Consider the following 13,186-nt stretch of genomic DNA (forward strand, 5'->3'; position numbering starts at 1 on the left):
TAATGTCAATGCATTTATATGATCAGTAATGATTTTAAAATTGAAATAAAATGCTATAAAAATGTAAATATATAAATTACTATTTTCAATTGGTTAAATTTACGTACCTAGTTGGCCCGCGCTTAAAAATTAAATAAGAAATGCAGCCCTCCAGCAAAATAATTGCCCAAACCTGATACACAATATATGCAATTAGGGGTTGGATTTATTGTGCTGGTTATAGTTTTAAAGGTATCAATTTATCAAATAGCTTCAAATAATTATAAAACGTGTACTTTTGATGATGTACTGTTGTTACTGTGAAATGAAAATAGAAATGAGTCAGTAACACAAATTCTTTCAGGCATAATTTAGACAGCAAACATTACGTCACTAAGACCCGTCAAAGAAACATGGCGGCCTCAGGTAGTAAGTCCGTCTTATTTGTGTGCCTCGGTAAGTGCTCCACTTTCCACTCTATGACTAATGCATTCGCGTTTTCTGTAGTTTAATATTGACAGGGTTTTGTTTTTGCATTGTGTTGTTTATATTTGAGCATGCATTTCATCGTTTTCTAGTAAACTGTGTCATTCCTATAGATTCATTGGATGCTTGTATGTGACCTTAAGTATTTGTCATTTTAAAGTGCTTATTTTGATTTTAGTTTCAGTTAGATATAATTGATCTTCTCAGCACGTTTTTGGTCAACTGGGTGACTTTGGACAGTCTTACCAAGGATTTAAGTTACAGCCTGGACGTTACTTCCTTAATAGCCATAATCACGTGGAATCGATTACGCCGATATAGTCCTGCGAATTGTAACGTTAATTCCTATTTCAGAAAGTTCACAAGAAATGAATGTTATTTATAAATGTGCTTGCCACGTATTTATGCTGCGCTACATTACTATTAATATCTCTTGGTGTAGTTTACCGAGTCGTCATGACTGAGTCGTATCTTATTTTATTGCCTGTCGTCATTTTTTTCCTTTTTCCAATAGCAAGCTAATATTCATTGCATTGTTCATTCATTACCCTGCTTTTAAAGGAGAAAGTATAGTGATTATTAAATCATGATTAAATCAATTCTGTGTAAAACACATTTAATATTTGATATCATATTTGTGAGCTATTATGGCCTGCTGAAAGATTTCAGGGTGATAGTTAATATTTAAAGTATTTCCAGTTTCAGCTTGTTTGCTTTTAAATGCTGCTGTACATGCTAATCTCTGTTTCGGGATCATCTAAGTCTGCTCGAGCGTACTAACATCCGTCATTGACTCAGGTCAAGACCGTTCTTAAAAAGGAAATTAAAATGTCAAGAAAAAAAAAATTAAACAATTGTATGCAAGTAAATTCACTTTTGTCACCAACAAGTGTTTCAAATTATTTGTCATTTTAATAGGAAATATTTGTCGATCACCCATTGCTGAGGCAGTCTTCAGAAAGATGGCTACAGATGCCGGTGTTGTAGACAAGGTAATGTTACCATAATTTAGCTAAAAGCGCAATATACCAGTAATTCCATCCTTCTTACTTGATTAATGTGCCCAAAATGGTCAAATTGTTTACTTTTTCAGTCATTAATTTTTTAATGATATGCTTTTCTGTTATTACTGCATAAAGTAAGGGTAAGTATTCAAAACGCCGGCCATTTCTTCAATAGGAAATAAACCTGAAGATAAATTATCTGTAAAGTTTTTTTAGGTCTAGATGCTGTTTTCATAATCAGTTACAAAATAAAACACAACAGGGTAACACAACTTTAATACTGATCATGAAAGACTTTTAAAAAATAAGAAAAGTAATATGTAAGATAATGATTGTTACGCGACCTATCATAAGATAGTAAGATGATTATGGTATATGTCCTGTCATATGATGCAGGTAAACTATTTGCATATATTACTCTGTATTATAACTTTGGCTTTAGCAATGTTAAGTTCTGATGGTGCCATTTTTCAATTGTTTTTTCCATTGACAGCATGTTCAATGAGTCTATGTTTAGCATCGTCTGTTAAACCTGAAAGATATTGAGATCCATTGTACTTGATGCAGAATGATGACATTTCTCTTGTGATACTGACACTGGAAAATTAAACAAATGAAAAACAAATTAAAAAAAAAAATCCAAGACATTGCCTGCTCATTCAAGACAATCCACAATGGCAGCTACAACAGACATCTCTGTGGCCAAATTTCAAAATTTTCATGGTTAAAATAGATTTAAAAACAATAACCTATTTTTTGATATTGCCAGTTAAAGATCTTTGGCCCAATATCAAGATATTGACTTCAGTGCAGTTAAATTGTTATTGATTAATTGTTATTGATTGTTGTATGAAATCATCATTGTCAGTTTGGTCTCTGAGAAATTTTCACAAATATGGCTTAATGTTAAATTACATTCCACAAAGTGTTATGTGTGACTGAATTTCAGACAGAATAAAAATATCTAGCTGGAGGTCTTTCATTCATTAAGCTAATTTCAATTTCTGTGTAACAGTAAAAAGTAGGTCATGCACTACAAATGCTGCACCACCTATAACTTCTCAGCATAGGAGCATGAATCATTCTTGCTGTGTTGTTCCACATGTTTTTCCTCTGCCCAGTGGAGGATAGACAGTGCTGCCACCTCCACCTATGAGATAGGAAACCCACCTGACTATCGTGGTCAAGCCTGCATGAAGAAGCATGATGTGCCCATGAGGCACGTGGCCAGGCAGGTATGAGCTTTACTTGGAAGTAGCTAGCCGCCCGTTTTTGTTCTGTGTTGTTGCAGTGGGTCATAGACAGTGGTGCCACATCTGACTGGAATATAGGCAGCTTACCAGACTCCCGTGGGCTGGCCTGCCTGCAGATGCATGGTATAGAGACGAACCACAGGGCCAGACAGGTACAATCAGATATGCTAACGTGGGAATTTTCATGCACCTTACACATTTTTTTTTTTTTTTGCTTATTTTCATTTTTTTTTAAATAACAATTAATCCTAAGGTGTTTGATTTGCAGCTTCTACTTAATGGCCATGTAGACATGGGCAGTGACAACATACAGACAATGTTTCCACTGTCACGTTGTGTGTACCCCATAGGACTTTTTTTGTTTTCAAATTCAAAAACATGCTTTCATTATTTTACATATAAATGTAGTCTATAGTGTTTGTATGTCAGTAGCAGTAAATTAAACATGAGCACAGATTTACTTTGCTCTTTTTCAAAACTACAGTTTGTACTAATCTACTTCTACTATTAAAAATTTTCTCCAGCTCCTTTCTGTCTTTCTATAAACAAATGAAAAGTCTGGGTTTGTGGTCAATAATAGTAAGGCAATAAAACAAGTGCCCATAAACCAAGGTTTGTTTGTGAACATATGGATACAACCCTTATTTTGAGGTCGTAATCAGTGGAGATTCATTGTGAATCCACACACAATATTGTACAGGGGACATCATGCAGAATATACTAAAACAAGGCTGCAATAATTTGGTCACAATTATTATAACAATAGAAATGTGGGTGATGCTGCATTACATATATCTTTTTTTATTCTATTGTTTGTTTAAGAAACTCAAGTGCAGATTAAGGGTTCTCCAACAATTAAAATTACCAAAAAAATGGCCTTCAATTGGATGTAATTACCTTCATGTTGACTCAAGACAGCAAAAACCTTAATAACCAGAAAAGTAGATTTCCACATTGTCTCTCTGCAATAGTTTTTTTTAACTCTCTGTTGAGAACTTGTTATATTAATCGTTTGGAACAAGCTCAAATGACAGCTGTCTTCATTTTGACTATTAGTTTCACACTTTTTTTTCCTGGCAAATGATCATGAACTGTGCTGCTTGTTAAGATGATGACCCCTCCCCTCTGTCATTCACCAGGCAAAGGAGAGGATAGAGTGTTGTTTCTCATCGATTTATTTCTTTTTTTTTTCCTTGACTTCATTTATTATTTGATGGAAATTCTGTTATGTTTGACAACAGAAAAGAAAAATGAGGAAAGGAAACATTTGCGATAGTAATCTAATTATCTGCGCATATGGACAGACACCTTTTGTTGTTGCTGTGCATTAGACACACAAATTATGCATTTGCTATAAACAAACCCACTTAATTCAAACAGACAAATCCACAAAAAAAAAACAATCAAAAAAAGAACACACACTTTTTTATCTCATGAAATCATCTCATGACATTGATCTTCATCAATAACTGTAAGCAGTTTTTTTTTTTTTTTTTTTTCAGTTTCATACTTATGCCTGATTTTTCTACTTCTTTTGGCTTCTTCCTAATCAGGGGTCACCACAGTGGATCATCTGTTTCCCTCTTCCCCAGTCCTGCATCTACTCTGTGTCACACCCACTAACTGCATGTCCTCTTTTAATTCATCTAAGTGTCTTGCCATACACAAGAACCTTCCTAGGTTTCATAAAATGACCTCAAATGTTCTTTGTGGTGGCCCTAAAAGCCCCATGACACATGTTACCTGTGCACAACATAAACTCAGAGAATAACTTTATGAATATGGAAGTCTGATCAAATCTATCTAGCAATTACATAAACTTGTGGCATGTGTTTCAAATGCTGAAACAAGCCTTAAATTACACCAAGATGTTGTCCATTTAGGGCTTGCAGACTTCTAAAGTGCTGGTTTTCCTCAGTTCAACTTGTTCTTGTTTGTGCCCTTAAAACAATTTTCCCTTGAGATGGCAAACAGCTCAGATGTTCCACCCTGTACTTCAGATCTCGTCTTGTTAGTTAGTTTGTGTCTCTGCAAACCTGTTCAGTCAGACCTTCATTGAATCTCCTCAAGAAGTGATGAGAGGCTCAATCCTTGGCTTAAACCCAGTCAAAACTGAGGTTTGACAAGCTTCTGCTCTTTTTCTTTTTTCGTTTGTCAGTCTTTTCATTGGTATTACTGTCTTTTTCTTCTTTTTTTTGTCCTCATGTCCCTTTTTTTTCTTTGTGAACTCTACTTCTGCTTTCCATAGCCAAGTGCATGAGCCAAGTGTTGGCTTTGTTACCACACACACACACACACACACACACACACATACACACACACACACACAAGTATACACAAACAACCAAAAAAACTTATTCCAACATTCTCTATAACAAATTGCGAGTGTTTTATGCCACGATGAGAAATCATCAGCTAAAAATTAGTGTTTGGGGAGTTAGCGTTTTAGCTTTCTACTCACCCGTATGTTATCATTGAGTCAATATTTGAGGAATGAGCATGACTTTTAGCCAAATACCATGATCCTTCTTTCGTAACATTAACTTAACTTGTCAACATTTCGGTTGTGATGGAGAACAGAATCATGTGCCTTTCCCACCAGCACCATTTCCAAAAGAGGTGATAATCAAAAATTGCAAGTATCTGAACACATGAATGTGTGAATCTGATCTCTCTCTCTCGCTCTCTCATTGGGATTGAATCACAAAGTCCTGGTTTGACATTCTCAGATTGAGGTTAATTCCAGTCATATTAATGCTGTATGATATTCAGTTTTATAATCACATTAGATGAGGTGAAGAAAGGCATACCCCCAAAGTAACTTCTTGCAGTAAATCGGGGTGACTCCAGGTACATATACTGAGTGATTAGAGATTGATTTAGAATGCATGAATTCTGTCAAGTAAGATTTGTTATTGTATCATATTTTGGACAATGAAAATCCATAGTATAAAAAATTTGCTAAGTTATATGGTAATTTAGGCTTATACTTTTAATCCATATTGTATATTACATATAACCATATCTGAAACAAAATAGATTGCAGCTCTGAATTGCCATTAACCAGCAGATATAGGATAATTTCAGGACTGAGCCATATTGATTGATAGTTCTCTATAAAGTTTCTCTTTTTTCTCTTACTTTTAAACACACCATTTTGTGCAAGAAGATAGCCCTTATTCGGGATTTATGTTACAACTATTTTATATGCTCTAATCAGTATTATAAAACTAGGAAAAGTGAGACATTTTTTGAAATTAGAATGTGCAGTGCAACATTACTGTGAAAATAGATCAATGTCTACTCAAATGTGGAGTTGTGCAATTATATAATCCACTGTATCACCTTGTCTGCATGAAGTTAGATGTAATAAGTTGCATGTCATTTCTCCTCTCACATTCTTCTCTCACATAAAACCATGTAGTATCAGCAGCAGATATTTTCATTTTTGTTGGATATGAATTTTCTCTTCCTTTACTTGAAAGTTCCTTCTCAAAACTTTGACCTGGAGGCTGTAAGTTTCCACATAATACTTTTGCCTGCTGATTTTTTGACCAGATTAGGCTCGTACTACTTTCCCGCTCCTGTGGCTGCCTCCTAAAACTTTCAGTTGCTAAGTGTGACGTTTTTATGCTGCACCGGTCACAAGCATCTTTGAAAGTGACATTCTCTCTCTGAAGGGAAGATTAATATTATGTATTTTAACTCCTTAGAAGCTCTCTTCTCGAGGCTTGGGCTGATCATTAATCGAATTATGATCTAGCTCATGATTTTAGATTCCTCTGATTGCTGAATCATGTTATGGAGGTAAACAATAGTTGTAGAGTTCTAATTTGTGTCTCGAATGTAGCACAACTCTTGTCTCTCTGTAACTATTAAGATGTAACAAAAGAACAACAGCACCTAGATAGATGGTTTCCTCACCGTTGGCAGGTAACCTCACTTGTTTGGTATTCAATTTCCTGAGTGATGATTCATACGCAGGCAATGCTCTACCACGACTTGACACAGGAGGAGTGTTATAGGTGAGAACACAACACAAGGTTTTAATTGTGCCTTTCATTGAACCTGTTCATTAACAGAGGCTGTGAAAAAGTAGTTTGGCACATTTTCGCCACCTTCTGGCAGTGTTACAGCATTACTATAAGGAGCCGTTAAAAATAGCTGAACATATATATTTTGGGGGTAATAATAGCAACCCAAATTTGTTTTTCAAGCTGTTTATGTATTTCAATGGCTAGTTGAATTATTTTAAAGCATGAAGCATCTTTAATCTGTCCCTTTCAACTGCTCCTTTCAGGGGTTGCCACAGTGAATCAAACCCCACCATCTAAACCTACTCTCTGTATCCTCTCAACAACTAAATTCATGTCCTCTTTCACTACATCCATAAATCTTCTCTTTGGTCTTGCTCTAGGCCTCCTGCCTAGCAGTTCCAACCCCAGCATCCTTTTACCAATATATACACGATCCCCGTCTCTGTACACGACCAAACCATCTCACTCTGGCCTCCGAGATCTTATCTCAAAAACATCTAACACATGCTGTTTGAGGAACTCCTTTTCCCTGATCGAATCCGTCCTCGTCACTCCCAAAGGAAACCTCAACATCTTACTCTTCTTTACCTCCAGCACTGCATGGATCGTCTTTAATATGGTAAAAATTAATTGTAGTGTCAAACTAACAGCTGACATTATGAATTTAAATTGACATTTGCAATTGCATTTCATGATTTTAATATCAATCAAAAAGGCATGAATATGAACTTTTCCCGATATAAACAGTCAGTTGAACAGTCCACAAATAATTGAGCAATTTGGCTGGTATATGTGCAGACTCAGAATATACACTCAGCTTTTAGTTTACTTGATATGTTGCAGTTCAGGAGGATACAGAGAATAGGGTTAGATGGCGAAGGTTGATTGGCTGTGGCAGGCCCTGAAGGGAAAAGCCGAAAGAAGAAGATCTGTTGCTGTTCAGTCTATTAAACTATTATACATATGAATCAACACTGCCATACATGCCAGCAGCAGAGCAATCAGTTGGATCAATCCAAGCCTCTTTTTTTAATGGTGTCAAGAAGAATTTATTACTATGGTGAGTGAGAAACTATAAGGGAATGCAAAGCAATCTATTTAGATCGAGTTTAGATGATTCTGCATAGCTATCTTTTTGACTGTATTTCCACATCTGGGGCAGTAGAGGAGTTTCATGCTCACCCTAACCCTGTTTTTTTTTTCTCACTGCTGCGATTGCCGTCTCCCTAGCATTCCTAGAAATTTACTCTCAAAATCTGTCAGGGCATTGCCTGTGTGTTCTTTTTTTATTTTTTTATTACCTTGTTCCATTAAATCATCACACAGCAGTCACAACAACACAGCACCATGCCCTACTGGCTTCCAGAGCTGCAGTTTTTGGAAGATCAGAATCATGTAGTGCTGAAACTGTGATTTAGTAGTAACTATTGGTAGCACCTTACATACTGTCGCTTCCAATGTGCCAGAATGCTACACCAGTATATTATACCAAAATATCTGTCACAGCTGTTGTTTGTGTTTAAGGTTCGGATGTGCCATTATATTTAACCAAACACCAGTGTGTAAACTGATGTCAACCTGAAAGCCTGATTTGGAAATAGTCTTCATAAGCTGATTGGCTGCAACTCGTTAAATGTCCGCATGCAGTTATTTCAAATGTATGAATGTCCTATTACGGTACATTCATTTCTGTGTATTTGATAAACAGTAGCTCACAATTTAAGTGAAAACACATTGTGCTGTATAGAAAGAGTTGAAGGTTCTTGTGAATATCTGCAGGTATGAAAGGAAGTGTAACTGAAAGCAGCTCTGACATGGTTGTTAGTAGACATACTGTAATTCTGTGGCATAAATGAGAATCAAAAAAGGGGACAGCCAGTTATTATATAAGGCTGTATGTAATTAGCAAAATAATTGTATTGAATGATCATTTCCAACAAAGTGTGGGCCACTTTTTCTTTTTTTATGAAGTCCAATATATTTTAACCAGTAATGTTTGTCATCAAGAACAGAATGGATTAATTCTGTTGGAATTAAGAAGTAAATCGTGAATGTGTCCCACACACTGCAGTGTTTCCCACATAAAACAGAACATGTCTGATTTGGTCTACATTTCTGCCTTATTTTCAGGTGACTAAAGACGACTTCATGAGCTTTGAGTATATTCTCTGCATGGACGAGAGCAATATGAGGTATGTTAAACAGCAGCATAGTTTTTTTGGTGAATGTGTGCTGCATTTGCAAAGGCAAAAGTGTAGAGCTGGAAACAGCTGCTGATAATTCTGTTGGCTTGTGCTAAGTTCCTGTCTCACTTATTAGTCGTTTCGCTGGATCAAAAAACAAAAAGAAGGGGGCCAAACTAGATTGTTCAGCTAACTGTCTTGTGAGTGATGCGTCCTGCTTCACATACACAGTAACTTTGAGCTATAACTAACTTGTAGGCCAATGCCTCCCTTTAATGAGCAATATCCTTCCTTAAGCTTTGTCCAAAGGTCGGGGGGGGATATTTTTTGCTACTTTGAACGTTCAGGGATCATTTTGAGATCACATGCCTGTGGCAGATCTGATCTGTAAGCAGCTTATTGAGTTCTTTGGATGCCTCGTCTTTGCCCTTGGGTAGTTTTTTCCCCTGTTCTCTCACACATTTTTTTTTTTTGCCACCAATGTTAAGCTGACCAGACTGAGGAAAATTAGACCTTGTTGCAGACAAAGATCCATGTAATTGTTTCCTTGAAGAATAACCTCACTGATAAAGACTAGTGAAAGTTGATTATTGAAATGATAATCATGTTGGTTAGAGAAGTACTGAAAGGTGTTTGTGTGATTTGTATTATTTGGCGTGTGTGTGTGTGTGTGTGTGTGTGTGCACGTGCGGTAATTATATATATTAAACCTTAGGGCTTTGTATTTTGGAAATGTTTTTAATTTTGTTTTTTTTTGTCTCCCTCTTATCCTCACAGAGAACTGACCCGAAAAGCAAAGTCTGTGAATAACTACACAGCAAAGATTGAGCTTTTAGGTTCATATGATCCTCAGAAGCAGCTCATCATCAATGACCCATATTATGTAAGTGTATAATTAGATTATAAAACAATGCAGGAAAAAAATTATTGCTTGGGAAAGTGCAAATGATATATTTTAAATTATAGTAAAACAACAATCTTCTCTAGAATTTGCAAAACAACAAAGCTGAAAACCTTATAAAGGATCCTGAATGCTTCCATCTTGCATCTAGTGGATCTGATAGCTCTGTTACGTTGCAAAGGTTTAGACTCTTGACTTTTCAGAATGCGTTTTCAAGGTGTAAGGTGGATGCCCATAGGAATGGTAGTGAATGGTGCTGAAAGTATGTTCCATCACTTACATTATTTATTTTGTTCTGTTTTTATTTATTTTTTCCTCACCCCCTGCCAACTGTTACTCACTAGGAAAGGATATGACATGTGGATCCGCAGTCCAAGATGTCTTAAAAATTGTCTCAACTATCCACAACAATATATTCAAAACAGTGTGTTCAGTCGAGTTATACTGCTTCAGTGAAATCCCAAGATTTAGAACCCATTAAAGTATTTATGTGGCCGGAAGAGGCGGTCGTGGTTGACGAGTTTGTGTAACTGTATAAAGCTATATTAATTGGAAGGTTTTGTTTTTGAAGTTGCAGGTGTCTTCCTTTTCCACTTAGTCAAAGGATGCAGCATATGAAAATTTTTGAGTCATGCTCAGCAACTGATGGCTCAACAGCAGGCGCCAGACCGCCCCTGAAAGTCCTACCAAATAAATTCAGACACTCTGCTTTTTAAGTGTGAACATAATGACAAACAAACAGTGTAGCTGAAGCACCTAACCACATTTCTTATGTGATAATTAAGTCAATACTCTTCTGTCAAAACCAAAAACCAAGTGTATTGTTTTATTTAACTTTGAGCATTTCGCAGCATATCTGCATGCATTAGTGCTTAAATTGATAATTTAGTCAACAGAAACTTTTTGTGCAACTGTTTCACTCTAATCGTTTGAATAATTAAAAAAATTAAAATTAAGTGACAGATGTCTGTCTTGTGGATTTTTCTTTTTGAGAGTTCCATACCCAAATAATTATTTTCTAGACAGAATATTGCAAAGTTACTCTAAACAGAAAAGTAGAAGCAATAGAATGAGAATATTTTTTTATATTTAATTTCCCCTGAAATTATGTCATGATAGAGAAATAATTTTAGTTTATACTTATTCATTGGAAATTGTCTTGATTTATATTCTACCGTGCAAATCCCTTAAATTTTGGATCACAGTCATTTTAAAATAGAAAAGTGAATGACAAGATCTGATGACTGTAAAACATGTATCCGTTAGATCTCACTATTTACTGTTAAGACCAGCAATACAAAAATATTTAGCTGTTTTGCCCATGTTAGCCTCAGTGCACACTAAATGTACAATTGAAGCCAGTTGGTGTCTGGAATTTGTTTGCTTCAGGGCAACTCAGCAATTATTCAAAAAATATTTAAACGGTTGAGTAGTAAACTCATTTTATTGTGTTCTTAAACCACATCACAAAATTGGCCCTTGATATATCTACAGCTGTATCAGCAGTTTATTTCAATTCTTTGTCAGTGGTCTGAAAAAAAAAAATCAAACAGATGTTTGTAATGATTTTGTTCTCGGTTCTTGGCAGAAACATGTTATATCTTCTCGTTCTCTCCTTCACTTCTATTCTTTTTTTACAATTTTATCTTCAGGGAAGTGACGAGGATTTCGAGAAGGTGTACCAACAGTGTCTACGATGCTGCAAAGCATTTCTGGACATGAACCCCTGACACCGGATGGGCTTTGCTCAATCTGCTGGACAACACAAGTAGTCAAACCAGATATGCTTTGGCCACGTCGGACAAACACATCATCAGTATAACCCTCTGGTGAACGTCACTCAAGGACCACCGGAACACTTTGTCTCTGTGTTGTACATGTTATTCGAACCACATTGTGATCATTTCAAATGATGTTCCATGGAAATAAATTAGTACAACTCCTAAAATGATTTATTTTTCACCCAAATCACTTCACTTGTGAATACGAAAAAATAATTAATATGAACTAAGACATGACAGGATAGCTTAAAGGCTTAAAGGTCAAAGGTTTCCTCTGGGGTTAAAGTTAATAATCTCCTAAATGTTAATCCTTCTGGGTATTTTTTTGTGCGTACACTTGTTTTCTTGGCGCTGCTTCCGTGTACCGGACAACACCTCATAAATTTGTCAAATGAGCAACAAATAAAACACACAGTTCTCACCCATTTTACTTGCACCGTCCCTTTTTATCAAAACGGAAAAAAATGGGGGTTTTTCTTCAACAGCCCTGTACCAGGGTAACGGTGGTAGTTCTCCGATATGGCCGACCCGCTGCCCCTTAAAATTAAATTCATCCTAATCCCTTAACACAAAATTGGAGCTTTAACATAGTCTGCGATTGAAGATGCACAACGGGCTGTAAATCATTAAACAAGAGTGTAGCCAAAGGTTAGATGAACCAACTGGTGACTGGAGGCTCTCCAGTTGTTTCATTTAAGGGCGGTGTCTGTTTCTGTGCTCAGTATTTGTGAAACTAAAGGAGTCTTCATGTGAAGCGTAATATCTAATTAGGCTTTTAATAAAGTATATTTAATTTCTGGCCTGAAAATAATAAGTAGTCTTTCTCGGTGTAGCTGGGTCTTAACTTCACAATTGTATTTGGAAAAGTAACTGATGTTATTATTTGTGTATGTTATATGATAATTATGTCAGGCCCAGTGATCATTTTATTTTGTCAAGCAACACGAAGAAATATATACTTTCCTTTCAGAAATGTGTGTAAGTTGGCAGTTGTATTTTTGGAGTCCAATCTTTGAGATTTCTGGCTCTATCTGAGAACAGTGGAAGTGAAAGGATCTAATTTGTGGCATTTGCTGCTTTGAAAATGGCATGTAAACAATGTTAACAGTGACATCCCTCACCAAAAACTGTCTGAATTCTCTCTTGTATGCTTTGTTGTTTGAAGCCTGGCTGGGGAATATCCTGGTGACATTTTTCTTCTCTTTTCCCTCATTTTCTGTCATTTATTATCATTCTCCAATAAAGGATGATTACACTTCAAAAAGTTTATACTCCATCTGATGTACTGTTCAGTGTCCCCACTACTCAGCATAATCTTTTCCAGTCGTGGAAACCATGAGAACAAGCTAAAATGTCCTAGAAAATCTTTTGAATTTGACATAACACTGCTATTTATAAGAAAGGGACGGCTTATTCTATGGATCACATTAATACCCAAATTGTAATGCTTTTTTTGAAGGATTTTGATAGTTCCATTTAAAGAAAATGTTATTTTAAAAGCCCTTCGTAGACTTATGAACTTATCAATATGTATATTTGAAAAAAAAATAAACCAACAACTT

At 35.9% G+C, this 13,186-nt stretch overlaps 1 protein-coding gene across 2 annotated transcripts; it reads left to right on the forward strand.

The window, feature by feature from the left end:
• The first annotated feature begins 378 nt into the window (after nucleotides 1–378).
• On the forward strand, nucleotides 379–12,046 carry acp1 (acid phosphatase 1). 2 transcript variants are annotated; one of them, XM_086167135.1, is made up of 6 exons: nucleotides 379–435; nucleotides 1,384–1,457; nucleotides 2,591–2,704; nucleotides 8,890–8,951; nucleotides 9,720–9,825; nucleotides 11,496–12,046. In XM_086167135.1, exons 1-6 carry the CDS (start codon nucleotides 393–395, stop codon nucleotides 11,571–11,573), a joined length of 477 nt encoding a protein of 158 aa, XP_086023261.1. In that variant the 5' UTR covers nucleotides 379–392; the 3' UTR covers nucleotides 11,574–12,046. The 2 variants fall into 2 exon arrangements, with proteins under 2 accessions (XP_086023261.1, XP_086023262.1); XM_086167136.1 differs by lacking the exon at nucleotides 2,591–2,704 and adding an exon at nucleotides 2,761–2,874 and having other exon boundaries at nucleotides 388–435.
• Nucleotides 12,047–13,186: the final 1,140 nt, after the last annotated feature.

The sequence above is a fragment of the Fistularia commersonii genome, chromosome 20 (genome assembly GCF_037954325.1).
Source record: "Fistularia commersonii isolate RoL2024-O1a breed Wild chromosome 20, RoL_Fcom_v1.0, whole genome shotgun sequence".
Classification (NCBI taxonomy): domain Eukaryota; kingdom Metazoa; phylum Chordata; class Actinopteri; order Syngnathiformes; family Fistulariidae; genus Fistularia; species Fistularia commersonii.